Source organism: Dunckerocampus dactyliophorus, chromosome 3 (assembly GCF_027744805.1).
Source record: "Dunckerocampus dactyliophorus isolate RoL2022-P2 chromosome 3, RoL_Ddac_1.1, whole genome shotgun sequence".
NCBI lineage: Eukaryota > Metazoa > Chordata > Actinopteri > Syngnathiformes > Syngnathidae > Dunckerocampus > Dunckerocampus dactyliophorus.
The window spans coordinates 36,939,614-36,960,703 of NC_072821.1; the positions used below are offsets into that span (position 1 = coordinate 36,939,614).

Genomic DNA, 21,090 nt, shown 5'->3' on the forward strand with positions numbered 1-21,090 from the left:
GTTTTATTGTCTGTGATATTTTTATGGCTCTAAATTTGCGATACATCTACAACACTCGCTTTGAAAGAAGTACAACAAACACATGCACACACACACAAAAGGTTGTCTGCTGATTGAAGATGGGATCTTAGGCAGTGTGATTGACAGTTGCTGGCTGATGATTGCTAAATGTCATGATTAAAACTGTCAGCGTGTGTGTGTGTGTGTGTGTGTGTGTGTGTGTGTGTGCACGCGCCTTTGTGCATGCATGTGTGACATGAAGATGTGAGGATTACACATCTTGTTATTAGTTCTCCTTCTGTTCACTTTCCTCCAAACCACACACACACACACACACACAAGTGAAATAGTGTAGATCACACTCCACCTGTCCTAAAGTGCAAAGTGGCCTGATGGGCTCCACAATGAATCAATGCTGCACGCTGGGGCTGCTGTGTGACGTTTAGAAGCGACGTTTTGGGTAAAGTGTTCACAGCCGATTCAGACGTCAACCCGCTCAGTATGTACTGTATGTGTGAGTAGGACCTGCATTAATATTCAATGCTCTCTCTCTCTCTCTCTTGCTCTCCATTTGCTGTTTTCAAAGCAAAAATGCCATTTAAAGCGGCTAAATCAACCCCCGTCATACGAAAGCACACATACGGCACGTCTATTTAGTTGCTTTCCCGCGTATTATATCAGCTGATATAGAGTTGACCTTTAAAACCCACTGGCTCTACTTGCCAGCTAATAAACACCTCTCCTTACTCAAGCTTGTTGGCCTCCTCCTCCTGACATCGTGCAGATAATCACATGAAAACAGCGATGGGGGGCGGTGGAGGAAAAAGAAGGCTTAAGGACAGAGAACAGTAATTAAAGAAGGAGAGGCGAAGGATTGTGTTGGCCTTTGTGACTGGCGGATGAAGCGGCACTGAACCAAAGACCTTGGTGGTAATAACTAGGGATGGGGTCCATCCAGTGACAGACATTACCAATACCACCTGCAGAGATTTGCAATCTATGTATTGTCAACAAACGTAGCCAAAACAGCGTCAGCCAACGTAGCTGCCTCCTGCAGGCACCTGCTGTAGACAAGAGGTTTAGTACAGAAAAATCAGCAATGATGATCACGTAGCCACACGGACGCTTTGTACAATGTTAAAAGTTCTTCGTAGTCCGACTGTCTGTGAACGCGTCAGGCTGGTTGCTCGTGTGTGTGTGTGTGTGTGTGTGTGTGTGTGTGTGTGTGTGTGTGTGTGTGTGTGTGTGTGGCGCAGTTTGGCCACCCGTGTACGAGATGAATCAATTTCAGTAGAAAGTCCGTTTGAATGCTGAAGCTGAACTGAATTAAAAGTTAATTAAAAGAAATGGGATCCAACCAGCAACCAACGGGTGGGGAGACGACCACTCAACCTCCTGAGCCACATCACCATGGAGAAAAAGTGGAATGTTACAGTAACAGAACATGTGAAATCCTTTTTCGCCCGTACTGTAGGTGGCTTGTTTTGTGTTTCGATTTTTGTCTTTTTGGCGTGTTGTGGGGCTGGGATTGGGTTAGAATTGGGGTTGTGATTAAAAAAAAATATTTAAATAAAATAAATAACAAATAAAATAAATAATAAAATAAATAAATAAATAGTAGGGGGCAACATTTAATTTGTCCATTCGTTTTCAGCACACTAAAAATGGCAGAATTTGAAATGTTGGATCGAACCAGCAACCACCGAGGTCGGGGAAACGACCACTCCTCCTCCTGAGCCACTTCACCCTGTAGAAAATGGAGACGCTACAGTAAGGGAAAATGTAAGTTGACTTTTGACCAGTAGGGGGATGTGTGTATTTTTGTCTTTTTTGGCTGTTGTGGGGCTGGATTGGGTTGGAGTTGTTTCCTTTGTTCATTAAATATATTTTAAAAAGAAAGTAGGGGGCACCTTTTAATTTGTCCAACATTTGATATTCCGCTGTTTTTAGCAGACAAAAAATATTCAATATTATTTATTCAATATTTATTATTTATTTGTAATATAAAATAATCATATTTTTAAAAAATAAAAATAAATACAACAAATACCCCCCAAAAAATGTTTTTTGTAATGTATCAAACTGAACCACGAATTTAATAATTTAAATATGGATTTTGCATTTCCATACAGATCTGCAATGACTCGCAAAGTTTAGAGTGTCACAAAATAATGCTAATATTCTCCATCCTTTGTCTGTAGCCTGTGGGCCAAACTTTCCAAGAAACACGTCTTTTTGGACGCCATCCCCCGAGCTACACTGAGAAACATCCTTGGCTGAGATTAAAAGAAAAAAGGGGAGGCTTTAACTTGTTTGCAATTTGTAAATGCTCGCTTTGTTTACTTGCTCGTTTCTTTCCCCTCCTCCTGCTTCATCTCGGGCCCGTCACTTTTGCTGCCAGACTTTTCCCGGCCTCCTCCTATTGCCTCTCGCTGTGATAAGATAGACTGCTGCTCGCCTTGTGCCTCAACCTGCTGAATTTCAAACAGGCCCCCATCCGCAAAAAAAAAAAAAAAAAAACACACACACACACAACCACAGTCTCTGCACTGCCGGAATATTAACTCCTCCTGCAGCAGTGCCGACAATCCTGCAGCCCACTGAAGCTTCACAGATCACAAATGATGAGAGGTGTGGGCGTTTTATGACTCATCACGTTCTGATCAGCGGGTTAACGCATTCAGGTCAAAAAAAAAAAAAAAAACAACAACTCGGACAGCATGTACACACTTTTGTTTGCCCTTCAAAAATACTCAGCGGCCTCTTAAACCGCTCAGCGTAGCTACAAATGCTTGATTTTATTCGGTTTATACCAAATTAGAGAAGCTCTCAGGACGATAATTTCATAGAGCGCCGACCTGCGCCAAGGCTGAACGATTTCAATTTGGAGAGTCGCCACATTGCACAGCACACACTTTCATACAGTAAATACCTACGCTACAAAGTGGGAATCGCAGCAAAATGAAATCACTAAAATCAAGGTTAAAAGTGCTTATTTAAAAAAAAACAACAAAAAACAAAAATACATTTTTTCTTACCAGTGACTTTCTATGCTAGGACCAATTTGCTTATCTTAAGTAATATGTATGCTAAAATCTGAGTTATATTACTTAAAAATAAAGGACATCTGCCACAAGAAGAAAACCTAACTACAGGCAACAAGAGTTACATTTAAAACTACATTTTGAATGCACCAGTTTTCATATTATTCGATTTTCGACAAACATTTTCCCTTTGTTTTCACACACTATCTTGGTTATTGTACAACATTTCGTACACTGTCTTGGTTACCGCGCATTAAAAAAATGAGTCACCTTGCCCTGGACTGTATCATTCTACAGAATTCAATGCCCTAACTCTCGACTTTTTTAATTGAGTGTGACTGACTGTAAGGCCTGTCACTATAACACATTTTGCTGGTCAATAATTGTGCTATAAATTATCGTTGACAACCTTTCTTGAGATCATGTTTTCATTAATTGTCATGAGACGTGTGATTCACATTTGAACTACTACATGAGTTGCATGCTGTTGACAGTAAAAGACGTTCAAGATCAACCACGTTGTTGTTCTTAATGTTTCACAGAAACATCACAATTATGTGGCATATAACATATTGAATGGCTGCATTTCTTTTGCAATGTAGCGAGCGACACTGCCTGTGAGCGTCCACCATTTTGCACTGTTTTGTCTATATTTCCTTTGCCAACCAAACCCATCAGTAAGCGCTGACTGTCGGAACGAAGGCTACGCTGCCCGACGCACCTCAAATTGGTAGTTTTTTTTCCCAGTTGAGAAAATTGTCAAATTGTCGGTCATCGGTGTTCATGCGCTCACATCATTCTGTTTAAAACCAAAATATGCCCCTCGGTGGCGCTTTTGCCTTTGCCTTAGAAACCATGGCTTCTGTGCTTTCATTCACGTTCGCATATGCTTCCTCACGAGGCTAATTTGGTGCTGGCACTCTCTGTCCACTCACTAGTAGTCCCGACAGCGCAAACAGGCTGATTGAGAGGAGATGAGGGTTCACTCTCTCCGTTCATTCCACTATAGAACCGACACTCACAGGCAGATGCAGAGTGAAGCCTCTTGTCATCCAGCCTTTGTGGCACAGAGAGACGAGCAGATGAAACACACGCATAGAGGCGTGCCAATTTATCAAGGGCGGCATAATTATCAGCCTGTTTTTTTATTTTTATTTTATTTTAGATGAATCGATTTATCGATTATCGTGACAGGCCTACATGGGGCCAAAGGAAGTTGCAAGTGCCTGCCATTTGATAAAGAAGGTGAGAACCACTATTGGATTCAAGAAACAACTAATCCCTTCCTCAATTGCCACTCCTTGCCGTCTTCGCCAAAAGTGATGTTAAATGTTTATGTATCCGTTTAATTTGTCATTTATATGTATCCCGCATTGTTTTGTGAATGTAAAACTATAATTATTCTCAATAAAATGTTTTTTTTTTGTTAATATTTTGGGGTTTCTGGAACGGATGAATTGTCTTAACAGTAAAGTGGAACCGTGGCTTGCGTCATTCATTCGTTCCAGAAGGTCCGACTCTAACTCAATCAATTTTTCCCACAAAGAATCTGTTCCAGAAAGCCCAAAATTTTGTGTTTCACATGCAGTAAACAATTCCAAATGCATAAAAATACATATAAATGACAAATGAAAAGAATAAATGAACATTTAGGGTTAATTTTACCTTCATTTCAGACGTGGTTCTTGACGTGAGCGTCCCCATGGACATGATGCGGCAGCGAGACACCACACGGAGACCACCTGCCTGTTTTGCCATGAGTTATTTCTTGAATTCAGCGGTGGTTTCTCACCTCAATAACCCAAAACGGAGCCAAAGAAAGTTTCAAGTGCCATGTAAAACCATAAAAAACGTGTTTTGTGTTTTTGAGAGTCAAGTACTGATGACATCACAGACGGGAGACGAAGTTGACTTCCAGTTCCGGTTGCGATTCTGTTAGGAAAGCCAGTTTGTCTGTTAGAAGCTAAAGACGTTTTGTGATAAAAAAAATACATGAAGAACACAGTTGGACTCGCGCGCTGTATTAATAACACGACAAGCAGACCGGAAAATGTACACAAATCAGAGTGATGCTAACCTAGGTTCAACTCAATTTCCTATGTGAAAACGGCTTTGGTTTTCGTATGTTTCGGACCTTTTGGAACAGGCGGTTGACAAAAACCGAGGCAGCACTGTATCAGGCCATTAGAGACTTAAGAGTCAAATATTTCAAAATAACCACTGGGGTCTCTATGTAGCGCGTGCAGAAAAACACTGGCATTCACACACGCGCCTCATATAAGACGTATAAATGCGTCTTTGGGAGTGAGTGTTCGGGTTTAAAAAAAACGTATAACTACGGTATTGAATGAGTTAATGCTGACTGAGTAGTTCATGCCTTAGCGCTATTACAACATTGGTTCTGTTGATACTGTGTTGTGCAATACACTTGTCAATAAACAACCATGTGGTCAAAAAGAGATGCGTTTTTCTTTCGGCTTTCTCATGCACTCCAAATCATTATGAAAGTCAAAAAAATATGTTGCCCGGGTAAAATTCAGGGTCAGAATGTTAGAAAAGTTATTCGGTGACTTTGGGATAAAGGAGAAGGAGATTAATCGGACGTTCTTGGTCAGTACCTTGCTGATCCACGTCTCAAACTTGGGCCCGTCGGTTGTCAGGAACAAATCTGGAAAGCACAAAAGAGGCTGGTGACGTCAGGCATTCATATTAAATCATGAAGCGGTGATAATGAATGCAATGGATTCACATGAGCAACACACACACACACACACACACACACACACACACACACAGTCATGTTTTCTATTTTGTGTTAAAATCTGTACATAATTATTCCTCCTCTATTAACTCCTGATGGCAAAAGAGGTGCCTGTAGAGGAATAGTTCTAATAGCTGTCTTCATTTCAACGACTACAAAGAAGCCCTGTCCTGTACATTAAGAAAAAAGTCTTATATCGACTCAACTGAGGAAAAAGTGAGGTATATAAATATTTGAAGGTTTTCTGCCCCCGAGCATGTTGGGCGGTGAATGCGTCTTGCTTAAGCTGCACAAGCAACGCCGTCAAAGACAAGAGGACGACAGAAGGAAACACCCGCTGAAGCCGACAGGATTTCTCCGCCTCGCTTTCGCTCCCCCCCACCCCTCGGTGGCGCCTGTAGCCGGTTGTATTACATGTGCAAACGTGCGAACCCGCGCTCATGTGCCCCACTTTCTTTCACCGTGTGGCACTTCTGATCCGCTAATTGGACTTGGGGAAATAAAAAAAGGCATCGATTTGCCTCCGGGCCCCCGGTATGCTCCGCGCAAAAAACACTAATGAAGATGTAACATGGGCGGGGCCCGGTGAAGGTGAGAAGGGGGCGGGGCAAAGATAACGGGGAGAGTGAAGGTTGTGTTCAATGACGGCGGGGCACTAATACAGTTACTCCGGACTAAATTATTCATCTAAGCAGAGGCAATGCAGCAGAGTCCACTGCAAGTTCACAAAGCAGCGGCGTGATTCTTTAACCATCTTGTCTGACTGGAGTGTAGAAGCTTCCACAATCCCGGGATTCTGTGGCAGTCATCCCGGGTATCAAGGATAACCTCAGCTCCGGGGCAAAGAGCTGTCTGCAGCTTTACTGTCTAGGAACACCCGGCTAGCTCACGGCAGGAAGTTTCGTTTTTGAACATCTAGCTTTCTAAGCAACCATGCAAGACAAGTGGACAATAAACATGAAGACGACAGCTTCAAATATGCATTTTTAAGTAAATGTAAGGCATTTTTGCCTAAATTAAGCATTTTCAAGCACAACAATGGTTAAATGAAATAAAAGACATATATAAGACATTCAAACGACGCATTTAACTCATTCAATCCCAGTCATTTTTCATAATTCAACCCCTTCAGTACCGGACATTTTAGACGATTTTGGAAGATCTTTCAAGCCACAAGGAATATTGTGTTCTATGGCTATATAAACATGGAACCTACCAAAGACTTTGTGGTGATATGTAGTATTCCACACTGGTCACAAAGTGTTAGTAATGTGATTGTAATGTTGAGTGAGACACACAAGCGCTGGACTTGATCGCCAGAACAACAGGCTTTTATTGCAGGTTTGAATGATCCCAAAACTGGCACAATAATCCCTAACACGGGCTAACTGTTGTGGCCGCAACCCACACCAAGCTAAAAAGACATTTACAGACGAGTTTTAACAGCAACATCACGCAAGGTTAGCCTATTCGCTGAAGAAAAACAAGCAAGACCAAACCTACAGCTCCCACGCCTGTAGCTGACTGGTGGATAGTTGGCAAAGTTCCTGGCTGCAATTTATGATGTGTAGTGAAGCCTGTTTTACATCAGTGTGTAAATTATTGTTTGATGCTGTAAGCCTCAGAAGGCGTACAAAACGAAACAATAAAACCTCTACACACTACATCACAAGTCTATAGTGGCAAACACTTTTTCGTACCATTGTATAATTATATAATTCACGCTAAATGTGTCTTGACAACAGAAACTGCAATTGCACGCAGTAGCAAGAACAAGATTAAGTGTTTTTTTGATTGGAAAAAAATATATTATTTTGTTGTAATACAGTATAAATATACTGTATAAAATACTGAAATAAAATACATTTTAAAAAATGATAAAATAAGGTAAATTTAATTTGAAAAAGTGTATTATTTCCAGACTTTCACGGGCCACATAAAACAATATAGGGAGCCAAATTTGGCCTCAGGGCTTTGAGTTTGACACCAGTGCTCTAATGTCATATACCAGTCAGGTCGTAAAAACTGGAATTCAGAAAAAAATTATGAAAAAAATATGCAACTACCATAACTTCATATCTCCATCACGAATGAAGGCAAACGTTAGCGACACTAGCTGCACTATGTGAACTGCAATGTTAACATTAGAGATGTAGTCTTAGGTTAAGGTTATCTTATTCGATGAAGAAAAACAACAACGATTGATCAAACTTGCAGCTCCCACGTCTATAGTTGACAACAGATAGTTGGCAGTGCCCCAGCTGCCAATTTAAGATCTGCAGCGAAGCCTTTTGCAAGGCGGGCTCATCTGGCTAGGATCAGGTAAGAGGCGGTACAGATCCACCAGGAAGGAGGTTTTCCTTCATGGCGTCATCAAAGGCCACAACTTGAAAAGACAGCGCCTCTTCTCTGAAAAGTGTGTGTGTGTGTGTGTGTGTGTGTGTGGGTGTGGGGGGGGGGGGGTGATAGCTTTTTCCCACGTTTGGTGCTCATCAACAGGCTCTAGGAACCCATATTATTGTCAGAACATCATTAAAAAGTCATTTTGGCATAATCGAGGACATTTAAGCCATTCTGATGATGACTGTATGCTTACCACTGCACATTTATGTTTTTTTTGGCTTGAGAATGTTTTGCAAAAATGAGGATTCCTTGCTGCTGGCTGATCTAATAAGAAGTGTTAAGGAAACATATGCCTTCAATATTTGTTTAGATGCGTCCTTGTTAGGTTTGGTAGCTTAAAATCTCTAGAAAATACATGAAAGGCACGTTAAGCTCAGTTCAACGCAGCCCTCAGTGTCTTGGAGTAGATGCTACCAAACTAATAGTTTGATGTGTGAGCCGTAAAAGTTTCACTTTGTCTAATTCGGTCGTACACAGGAAGCCTTTAAGCTGTTAAGAGAGTGCAACTTTAAAAGGCAGTGAACGTAGAGCACCCAAACAGACTGAAAAACACTTCACAAATGCAGGAAAGCTGCGCGTTTGAGTCTCTGCGGGCGGCGTGTTGATGAGCCGCCTTAATCAGCCAATCAGGCCTCTTAGGCAGGCTCCAGCCGTGATTGGCTGATTAGCCTCGGTGGCGGGGTTCGGGCAAAGAGCGAGACGTGCGGAGAGATCGTCACTTTTGTAAACACTCCAAGTTCTCGCTGCGGGGCATCATCATCTCGCCAAGTTTTATCTCGCCTCCGCTCCCACGCTACTTCCTCCCTCGTCTCATCTTTTTCTAAAATGTCAATCTTCCCTGCTTTTTTGCTGGCTGCTTCATCCTCGCCGCCGTCAGGCTGCGTGCAGAATGATGAATGAGTCCTTCTTCTACTACTGCCTCCTGGAAAGAAGTCCTGGTTTAAGGAAATGCAAGTTATTCCACTTGATGAACTGAGCAAAGACCTTTAATGACATTCTTCTGAAATGACCCTCCTCTGTCCAATGTTTGTCTCTTTCACCTACTTATCACCCAAAGCCAGCCTTGTAAAGAGCTGCTAGATGGCAATATAAACCCATCTCCCGCCACAATCCCTCACTTTTAAGGCAGTGTTTTACAGCTGCTGAGACGTTTACTTCCATTCCGCAGACTCACTTAGGTGAAAATTGGTATATAGGGGCGTAAATAAAAAGGAGATCTTTAGAGTTGAATAGTTTTATCCAAAGTAAGGACCTGGGTGTTACAAAGTGGTTAAATTCTGTGCTTTTGAAGTGAAGGTGACGAAAACGGGACCTCAGGAGTCGACTGGGAGATCACATGGGCTGGCCGGGCATCATGGCCAGCTCTCCCAGTAATCCGATTACACCTGGACGGTGCTGACCAACAAAAACCATCAACAGCCGCTTAATCCCATCAATGCTCGGTGCAAAAAGACAGAAGAGCAGCAGATGCTGTTAGGCTGTTGTAAACAAGATGGTAAAAATTTGTCAATGTCAGGCATGTTTTGTTTCTTGGGGCCGGTGCCGACTGTATATGTGGGTCATGGGGTGGACGCTTCTTCTGCCAAGTACAAAAGCACAAAGGCCACAAGTATTGTTTTGATCGCCGTTTCATGATTTTTGATGTTCATGTGCTCTTTCTTCCACTTTTCACCTCACCAAAGAGTCATAACATCTTACAACACCCCCATCGTCTTACGTCGTGAAGCACAAAGTGTTCAACGCTATACAAGGAGTAGGTGTGACGTCAGCCGCGTGGCAGTATTTTTCCTAGTTGTTGCAGCCATGTGCAAAACATCTTGTCATGCACAAGTTTACCGTGGAGGTGCAGAAGTGAGGAAGTTCAACCCGACCAGCCTCGTCGCACATTTGAAGCAGCATCACAAAAAACAAGGATTTTTGCAAGACCAAAGACGCAAAGAAATAAACCTGTGGCTCCTAACATTAGTTTTAAGTAGGCATGTCCGATATCGGCCCACCGATATTATCGGCCCTATATTGGCATAAAAAGTAATATCAGTCAATATCGGTATTGGGTTTTTTCCCTATAATAAAAACCGATACAGCCCTTTAAGCGCCACAAGCAACATTGCTGTCGCCATAACAGTCAACACGCAGCATATACTTGAGCCGATGCATTGCTTAACCGTGGACGTGGTGGGTTCTCAAAACACCGCTTGTGGTGAGCGGGGTAGTTCGTAGGCATATAAACATGCAAACGCCGCATCGAGCGCTGAGCCGTATGTCAATGTCGCCGCCATATTGGATGTGGCAAGAGCATCATTTGGGAAATACTGTGGAGGTAGACTGTGGAGGTAGACGTAGTTTAGTTTTTGCATCGCAATGGAGAATCTCTGTGTGGAGTTTGCATCCCAAACCCATGCATGTTAAGTTCATTGTAGACTATATAGGTGTCCATAGGTGTGAATGCGAGTGCGACGGGGTGTTTGTCGATGTTCTGTGATTGAGTGGCAACCAGTCCAGAATGTACCCTGCCTCTCACCTGAAGTCAGCTGGGACAAGTGCTATAGAAACTGAATGGAGTGATGGATAGCGCAGGAAATGTTGCTGATCATCCGCTTTAAGTTGACAACCGAACTAAAGACAAACAAATGTGTCAAAACTGGACTGATCCGCCGCTTCCACGCATGAGGAGCACAAGCGAATGGAGCTGTCACGCTCCCAACACTCAGGAAAGACGCACACATAACCGAGGTTTATAAATGTGTTTGTGTGGGAGGGCCGGGGTTGCATAAGAGCGACGGGGACTCTGAGCACTAAGTGGTATGTCGTGTCGCAGGCTAATTAAAGGCATGCTTGCTGAGAAGGCTGGAGCAATGGCTGCAGCGGAGGACGCACAAAAGAGCGACACAGCAGTGGGAGAGAGCTATTGATGCAACAAGGCCGGCCGCTTTTGAAAAAGTGACTTACCCAACAAATCACAACAAATCTCTTAATTGCAGCGAGAGGCAGTCTATAATCATTTCATTATTTTGTCCGTGTCGCACGGCTCAGATCCATCTCTTTTGTCTCATGGCATTTGAAAGAATAAACTGTCCCACCCACACGTGCATAATGAGCAGCCTGCACAAACACACCACCGGCGCCCGCATGGCCACTTTCAGCACATTAATAGAAGATCATGCCGACGCTTCCTTTTTGTCTGCTTGTGATCAGTGCAATCATCTCCAATCAACACGTCCCTTCACATTAAAGGAATGATTGCATGTTGGCCAATCAAGACTGGCATAGTGAGTACCAGTACAATGTTTAATACAGTGGGGGTTTTTATTCATTCATTTGCATTTTAATATCCAGTCCAAGATATTACATACGAGAGTCCTCTTTGTTTGCTACAGAATGCTACACAGCCAACTTTAGCTTTACATCATCTAGAGCAACATTTAGGTTACAGAAAAGTTAATTTCGGCAACACAATGGTTCCCGAGTAGGGATGGTTATACTTTTGAAATGTTGACCGTACCGATACTTTCAAAAAGGAAAATACCATAAAAGACGCTGAGAGAGCAGATTCAGGAAGTATTGAATTGGAGCAGTAAAGTGGGCGCTAATATCACCTTTGCAGCCATCGTGTTTTGATCTGACAAATTGTAAGTCGGTTCAGTCGAGTATAAAATTACTACAGCTTCTGTTTGGAACGTGGCAGCTGTTGAACTCCGATTAAAAAAAACAAAACAAAACGTTTCACGTCTCACTCATCGGAGCTAATGAGTGACTCCGGGAACACAGAGTGGAGGTAGGATTGCAAGGTTTATAGTGTGTCTTTCTGTGTAAATATCCTATGTTACAACATGAACGCCTGCAGCTAATAGACAAGTGCGGCCAAAATATGTACAAAAATGTTTTTCTGTTTAAATCTGGTGGGTGTGGCTTGTATTCAGGTGCAATTAATTTACGGTATATAAATTGTGTCCAAAAGCAAAGCCTTTTTATTTGTATAGAATTTTGTGAAATGCAGGTTAAACAGAATAGTCATTTCAAAGACGTCAATAATATAAACAAAATGATGTAATAAATTCACCATTAATTAAATAAAATCCACGACAAATTGTCATAATTACCACACCAAAACCAGCAGCAATACAGAACACAGGGAGCATGCAAAAAAAAAAAAAAAATGACTTGCTTGTGTTCTGAATCCCCCTGTTCGTGAATGTACCTCGCTTGCAGTGGCTGTGATTGGTTAATAATGAGGAAGTGTCATATTGCACTTGTGGACAGTGAAATGTTAGTGTGATGTTGCAATTGAGCACTACTGAAAAAATATGACTGGGCAAACAAAGTTTTCTTATTTAACTGAGTGACAAAACAATGCAGTTGCATTTTGAAATGTGTGCGGGCTAAATACTGGTATGTTCTATCGTCCGGAAATGACGGTACTTAATTGGGGTATGGTATCTATTACAGCAGAAAGCTTTATCTGAGAAGATATGCAAACTTTCTCACTATAAAAAGCGGCTAATAAACATGTTCTGGTGTTGTGGTCCAACGATTTTCTGCTGAGAATCACAGAAAAGGAGGCATTGATGCCGCACATTGACTTTCTCAGACCATCGATACTGTACACCTGACTCTTACAGTGCTATCCACAAAAATATACATTAAGTGAACCTTCTTTTGCCATCCATTTTTCCATTTTACGCGTCTGTCCTTGAACAACTGAGACAGACATGAAGATCGACTGCAATAAAAGCCAAAATGTATGAAATGATACATGCAAACATATCCCGCACATGTTTTTCTCACTTCCCACATTTGCAAAGGTGACATGCGATGAGCTAATTCAAGTTGATACAGCACTTTTGACTTCTCGGCAGGAGAAGAGAAGGGAGAATCATGGGAGATGAGCGGCCCTTGAGTTATTCATAGCCTCTCCATCAGATTTGTTAAGGGGATTGGAGGCAATTTAAGGGGCCTCCGTTGACTGTTTGACTCGAGCGGCATTACGTCTCTCTATTCCATTTTGCTGAGCCGCACTGTGGGGATAAAGAACGGGCTTCCTATTAGCCTCTGTTTAAACAGATAGGGCCGTGCTAGACAGGCGCTAAGCCTCGGCAGAGAAAGAGAACTCTGACACTGAGGAGAAGAGACAGCAGAAATGTATCTGCTTCTCCGTATTTCGCATGCACGCATGTTTCTGCAATATGTAGGCCAGTTAGCATCATGGCTGCGGATCAGAAGGTGCTGTGACCGATCCAAGGATGAGTCACTGGATGAGCGTGTTAAGTGAAAAAAATGTAAAGCAGCCGGAGCACGGGGTGGAACGTGCTTGTTGTAATGCCATGCACCCTCAACATTCGCAGCGCATCCACATGGCTTCTGTGGTGCAGTTCTACACTGCAAAAACTGCAACCTCTATGACAAGCATTCTGATGAACAAAAATACCTGGGGTAGGTTTACAGTAAAATTTCATGAATTAAAAAGGTCCCCGATTATGCATAAGTGACTTTTCAATAATGTTTTAACCTTCTCATCTCAAAAGAGGCGCTCAAACTCTTGCTTTCCAAGTTGCGGCTTTTCATGACATCATGAAGGAAATGGCCTTACCTGAGGACAGCTTCGTAAAAACAGCAGTCTTCGCTACACATCTTAAAAAAGCCTGAAGCTCTGCCCACAATCAATCAACTACAGACGTGGAAGCAGTAAGTTTCATCATTTTGCTTTTCTTCGGCAAAAAGGCTAACCAGGCTAACCATCATCCTAGGCCAGGGGTGTCAAACTCGTGCCATGGAGGGCCGAGACACTGCAGGTTTTCTTTCCAGCCAGTCACTAAAGCAGGTGATTTAAATGATCAACGCCTTCAGTTTGAGGGAAGGAGCTCATCAATTAAATCACCTGCTGAAGAAACTGGTTGGAGAGAAAACCTGCAGTGTCTCGGCCCTCCATGGCACGAGTTTGACACGTGTCCTAGGCTTATTTAACAATAACAGCGACGTAAAGCAGGCTTCACAACACATCTGAAAATGCCAACTATACATCAGTTGGCTACAGACGTGGGAGCCATAAGTTTCATCATTTTGCTTTTCTTTGGCAAAAAGGCTAACCAGGCATGACGTCACCGTTAACATGCGAGTGTAATGCTAGCACTTTAGCTAACACAGCTATGCTAGTGTTGTTAACGTTTGTGTCCTGCTGTGCCACTCGTTAATGTTATGTTGTTGACGGGTGTCCCGATACAAGCTTTTCACTTCCGATCTGATTCCGATATTGCAGCCTTGAATATCGGCTGATCCAGATATCTATCCGATATTTCCACAGATGATACATACTTTTATTACCTGTTTAGCAGTGTGGAATGTTATAAAAGGCTTGATCAAGTGATATTACTCAAACAGAGAATAATAGTCAGCAACAGTAGGCATGAGGAAAACTGCTAGTTATATCACCGATAGGCATCTTTCCTGTGAGAGCAAATGACTTTTTGGTGTCCAATGGATGATTCTCACGATTTGCAAATGTGTCCTTCTTCACATGCGCGAGGAGTTTGGTCGTATTAAACCTCCCCGGTTCTGTGCCGTTTTACACTCGTCTGCAACGACTTTTTCAGACTTCATTGAAAAACACAACCACACGGTTGACATCACTCCTGCTCCTTGCTAAACACGCTAGCACTCGGTGCTGTTGTGATCACATGGGTGCAGACTCTGCAATGGACTGCTTGTATTGGAGATTTTAGATGCAGGCCGATATAATCCGATTCTGTTTAATGGGCTGATATCGTACCGATGTCAATATCATATCGGGACACCCCCAGTATAGGGCATCTATTACATTGAACAAGTGCCATGATACAGTGTATATGTACAAAGTACACACACTGTCAGAGACAAACACAGCTCATTAGCATTAAAGCCACAGACACATAAAACGACATGTTCCCAGTGGGGCTTACGGAAAGCACTTTTAAACTGTTTAAATTCCAGCATCAAGGCTAACAGACTTCCAATCCACTATTGTGGACCTCTGAGACTTATGTATGTACAGTTGGTGAAAAATATTACTTTAGAATATGGGACTTTAAGAGGAGCAAAAAGCTTTTTTTGTTTTTTTGGCTCGTTTAATCCACTTCCAGATAGTCAAGTACATTCTTCTTCCAGCATTGTTCAACACCATTAAAGTTCTGCGCTGCAGATCTTATCGACGTAAACAATCATGGATGACCGGAACACATCCACAGCCTAATAAGCGGCAGTCATGAAGGAAGATGACTGGATATAAAGGCACAGCATTATGTGGGAGGTATAAGAGAGACACAATGCAGACAAATGTGGCTAATTATTCTCCAACACACACGCACACACAGAGTGTAAAATGTGCAGTCATTTTATCCTGCCAGCTTGCGCTTTCAAAGCTTCCAATTAGCAGCTTATCAGAAGTGCTGCTGTGCGCTTGCAGAAGAAAGCGGGAGCATTTCAGTTCAGGTTCAGCACCAACTCACGAGGAAAGTCAGCTAAGTTCCCAATGTGGTGTACGACTTGCAGTGTGCTGGACTAGCGGACTGGACGATATGTCCTAATTGGCCGACCGCATGGCCAACTTCAAAAACCCTCGACTTGTCTCTTCCTCGGTTGCGGCCGTCTTTTGTCCTGAACTTCACCTGTCGGGAACGAGGGCGCCAGTGTGATTAAAGTCTCTGCAGAGTTGGTCCAAAGTGAAACTAGTGAAACTGTCTTTTGAAGGCAGGGTAAGAGAGTCGCTGACCACAAACACAGTAAATTCGATAAAAGAGAATGCCCAAAAAAACAACAACAGGGCCACACAACTTTGCAATCACCCTCTAACCTTCCACATTCGCACCAATGAGTACTGTTTAGTATGCCATGGTAGGATTTGGAAAGGTATATCCTAATGTTGACAACTTGAATGACATAACATCGAAGGCCGCACAGTAAAAGGACAATAACTTCGTTCTACTTATTTAATAAGAAGACAAGCGATGGCGACCATTCTCTGTCCACCAATCAGTACCACGACTGATGTCACTTTTCCACTTCACAGTACCGGCTCTACTCGCTTCAGTTTTGGGCGGTCAAATTTCCGCCTTAAAGCAAAACTTCAAAAACTATCTACAGTACCAGTTCAGCTCACATTACATTCAATGACCACGAATGTACCAATGCTAAGGAAGTGGATTAAATTGTACTGGACAAACCCAAGCATGGCATGAGTGGCCTAGTGCGAGTACACTAGACCTGGAACTAATGATTGTTTTTGTAGTCGATTTATGTGAAGCTTGTTGTTCTGATTAATCCGTAATTGGTTAGGTCCTGGAAGGACCAAATCAATATGAACCAACCACAAACTGTTAGTGGTTTGAGCCGCAACATATCATAAAAGAGGCAAAAATGTTGATCGCTGTTATCCAAAGTTGACGTATGTGGAAAAACAAAACAAAGATAATAGGTCTACTTTCATGGATGACTCAGGAAATTAAAAAAAATATTCACATTTGAGCGGCTGAAACCAGAGGACATTTACATTTTTCAACCCAAAATCGATTCATCGAATACAAATAAGCAGCAGTGATGAAGCAAGATGACTGCATGTAAAGGCACAGCAGTATGTACCTACTTTTTACAAGCTTTGGTCACCATTATCTGTTCACCAATCAGTACCAAGCCTGATGACACTTTTCCACTTACCTTGGTTTCGGGCGATTGGATTTCTGCCTCAAAACAAAACTGGAAAAACTATTCATCAGTCAGAGCTAGATGTGTTCTGCTTTTGGTAAGAGGACCTATTTTATTTGACAAGGGACAAAAAGACCATGCAGCAAAATGCAGACTGAGGACTATAAGACTGCAAAGCCTGGAATGAAAGCACGGCAACAGGATAAGCAAACGTTAACACTGGACCCCGACTGACACTACTATGTCTAGTACATGGTAGTACCTACATTTGCCAGTGGACAAGCGTCACGAGCAGTTTTGGTGGAGTACCGCTCATCCCGATGGTTCTGGGGTTTTGTTGAATGTGGTGTGACAGTAAACCTCCATAACTGTCAAAATCCAAACTATTGTAGATGAGACATAAATGCATGAATGGAGCACTATAAGGGCAAGGAGGAGTCGTGTTACATGCTATCTGCACACCTGTTAAAAGGCCTTGCAGCAGCAGCAGCAGCAGAGACACATCCAGGTGGCGGTGCAGACTGGAGCTGACAGGCCGGTATTGCGACTACTGCATTAGCTCCTGACGTGCTGTGTGCGTGTACACGGGTGCTGTCAACATGCTGCAAGCCATTACCATTGTAAGCATCCCAAGCTGATGCCAAAAGGGTAGCTTTGAAGTAGGAAGAAGGAAGTATAATGATGGAGGCAGGGGTGTGCATTGAAAAGGGGGAAAACAAGGAAAAGGACATAGCATATGAAAAAATTTGCATGTTATAACTCTTTCTTCGATTCCGGAACCGTGGCATACAAAAGGGTGAAAATGTGCCAAAATGTCAGGATGATGCCATGTCTTGTCTTGAACACCCCATGTGCACGCAAATGAAATACCATGGACTACTATGTCACTACTATGTCACTGCTATGCTGCTTAAGTGGCAGAGTTAACCAATTTGAAGACTGCTGGTTCGATCCTCGGTGCCCCCTGTGATCATGTCAAAGTGTCCATGAGCAAGATACTGGTAGGGAAGATTGGTAGAAAAGCACTCAAGTGACACGAAATCCAGTTCACCTATACCTTTGATGTTTTGTAACACAAGTAATATGTGCTAAGACGTGATATAAGTACAGTTCAAGAAAAAAAATGCATCTCATCTTTGTGAAATAGGTACAAACTTTGGCGTTTGCTTTTCCCCCCCCATTTTTTTCTCCCCAACTTTCTTCTTAAATAAGCTTGGTAAAGTTTCTGTTCATGACAATATGACTTTATACCCATAATATTAAAACGTTTTCTCCAACCAAACTTTTCAAAATTACAACTTTATTTTGGATTGTTGTTTGTCATAAAATTACAAAAAAAACCAAAACATTTTTTCTTCAATATTCCAGCTCTATGCTACTAAAAAGACATTTTTGTAAAACTGTGACTTTCTTTCCTCGTTAGAATACAACTATTTTCCCTTAATATTTCGACTTTATTCTAGGAAAATTACAGCTGTTTTTTTTCTATTTCTGCTGTTGTTTTTTTTATTTTTATTTTTGTAAATTTTCTCCTGATAATTATGACTTTATTCCCATAATATTTTTACTTTATCCTCGTAACATTATAACTTTTTCGCAACCTAATTTTCCAAAAATTACAACTTTGTTTGTTGTTTTGTTTCTCATAACATTATGACTTTTAAAAAAATAACATTGTTTTCTTTTGATATTTCAACTTTATGCTAGAAAAATGAGGTTATTTCGTCCTCATCATATTACAACAATATTCTCAATATTCAACTTTTTTTCCCTAATATTTTTGACTTTACTCTTATAAAAGTACTGCTCATTTTTCCATGTTTTTAAAATGTTTTGTTTTTCTTGGTGCCGTGGGCCAATAAAAGAAACAGCCACGTGCGGCAAATGGCCCCCGGGCTGCACTTTGGACACCCCTGACCTGCACCATTACTGTGCTATGTGGTGTGTGATGTGGAAAATAAAATGCAAGTGCAGTGTGAACACAGCCATGGAGTACAAACAGACACGTTGCTGCATGCTGTAGCCCCTCGAGGTTGCTGGGGAGACGCTCTGAAGAAGGCGGCCATGTCGACTGATCTCAGATCTCCGTTATGGGGCACAAATGTCACCTTGGCGCGTTGTGTTTGCGCGTCTGAGCCAGGCTGACAGTAATGAGACGACACAAGGAGGCCGAGGGCGGCGAGCGCATGTGGCGCCGCGGCGGCGGCTTGTGTACAGTCGCGTAGCTATCAGTCACGTCCTGTGTGTTGTTCTGTCGGCATCGATTGGCTTTTAAGCCTCGCCCGTGCCGCACGAAGCCTCGGCCGGGCGGGCGAGGGCCGGCCTCTGGCATTCTGGAGGGAAATGTCACAAGCCTCTGCTAGTGAAACGGACACTTTGTCTGGAACTGGAGGGGTGCCAGCGTCATGGTGGGTCGAGGAACGAGGACAGGCCATAACATTAGGTACACAATCCACTGAGCATCACAAGAGCTGTGTAGCTTTGTTGCGTTCCCTTAGAAAGGAGAAAGCAATTTATTTGCTTGCCAGTATCCTCTCTCACCCTCTTCTCAGCATTTAATGGGTTTTATTCCAACATGATGCCTTCTGAAGACTCAATAAACACTCTCGCCATGTTTTCATCCTTTTCGGTTATTTGCCTTTTTCTATTGCCTGTGGGGTTACGATAGCCTGTCTCAGCCTGCAGTAATTGGTAAAAGAAGAAGTGTTCACAAGTAAGCTCCATCAGCAAATGCCTCAATTGGAACCAAGCGTGAACAGAGTAAACCAGTCCCAAACTCTGACAACCCGAGATGTGGTCTGGGGTACCTTAAAGGTGCTCTGCTCATTTCAGGGGGGTTAAAATGATATAGGATCCAGTTTATTTTCATAAAAAAAATTCATGGTGTGTACAGAGTAAATCTGCATTCTTCTCCTCTTGACCAAGAAGCTGAGATTCACCAGCCTCCTCCCCTGACCACACCTACTCTGTTGCTCTCGCCGCCATGCATATAGAGACACACCCCCTCAACAGTTTAGATGCTACTGGTTATCAGCATACAGTAAGCAGAATTAGAAGAATATTGGAGAATCCGGCGTCAAACGCTGCTTATTTTTAGGTAGGTCTTTAGCTACCAGAAAAAAGAAAAACAAAGTCCACTCCTGCCTTGCTCTGGTTTACATACTTTCTGGATGCCATTTTCAAGAAAAAGCAACAGACGATACTGTTTTTTCCCAGTTGGGAAAACTAAAAAGGACTGTTGTGTTTCAGGTGTGCATACAAGTTGGTCGTGTTCCCCTTCTTCCTCGTCACTACTTTCGAAGAAATGTGACATAGCGGTTCGTTGGTGTTCATGCACTCACTGTTTGGAACTGAAATATTCCCACACTGGGGCCGTTGCGTTCGCCTTAGAAACCATCGCTTCGGCGGCTTCATTCATATTAGCTTTCTCACGATGTTAATGTGATGCTAGCTTGTGGCTAGCACTCTGAGCACTCACTAGTAGCCCCACCTCCACAAAGAGGCTGAATGAGAGGACGGTTCACTCTCTCCATTCATTCCTCTATAGAACCAATGCGCACAGACAGATGCAGAGTCAACCCTCTTGTCATCCAGCCTGCGTGGCCCAGAGAGACGAGCACATGAAACACACACCCATGCATGCACATGGCAATTTATCAAGGGCGTCATAATTATCGACTTGTTTTTTTTTTAAACATTCAATTAATCAATGTATCGATAATCGTGACAGTCCTAGTTTTTTGAATTGTTAAATAATATTTTTTTAATGTGCCGCAGGGGCTGCAAATGGCCACCGGGCTGCACATTGGACACCCCTGATGTAGAAAAAGTACAGTACTTTAAGTTTGAAAAGTTAGAAGGATTGAAGGATAGGGCCACTTTAAAAACCCAATTTTCCTTCCAAAAGTAGAAAGACGAAAAGCCTCCTAAAAAGTGATTCATATATTAATGCTTTACATGAACGGACACGCTTTTCGCTCAAAACCAGCAGCAGCGGCACGCACATCTTCCGTGTCGAGCCCGGTGGCGTGGACCCATACAGGCTTGGTCCACTGATTTGTGGTCCTGTCCTCTTGCGAAGGAGGCAGCAGACTGTGAAACAAGATTTTCAAAAACTTGGCCATGGCCCACAAAGTGGAGTTACTTGAGGGTCAGCGGGGGCAGGATGAAACTTCTTTTTAAAAAATGCATTTGCGCCGCCGGCTCACCTGC

General features: G+C 42.6%; 1 protein-coding gene across 2 annotated transcripts in view; it reads right to left on the reverse strand.

The window, feature by feature from the left end:
• itfg1 (integrin alpha FG-GAP repeat containing 1) overlaps positions 1-21,090 on the reverse strand; it is a 165,597-nt gene that overhangs the window by 118,409 nt on the left and 26,098 nt on the right. For both annotated transcript variants that reach the window (XM_054771194.1, XM_054771195.1), the window contains exon 7: positions 5,663-5,712. In XM_054771194.1, the coding sequence (XP_054627169.1) occupies positions 5,663-5,712 (50 nt within the window). The remainder of the gene's footprint in view (positions 1-5,662; positions 5,713-21,090) is intronic.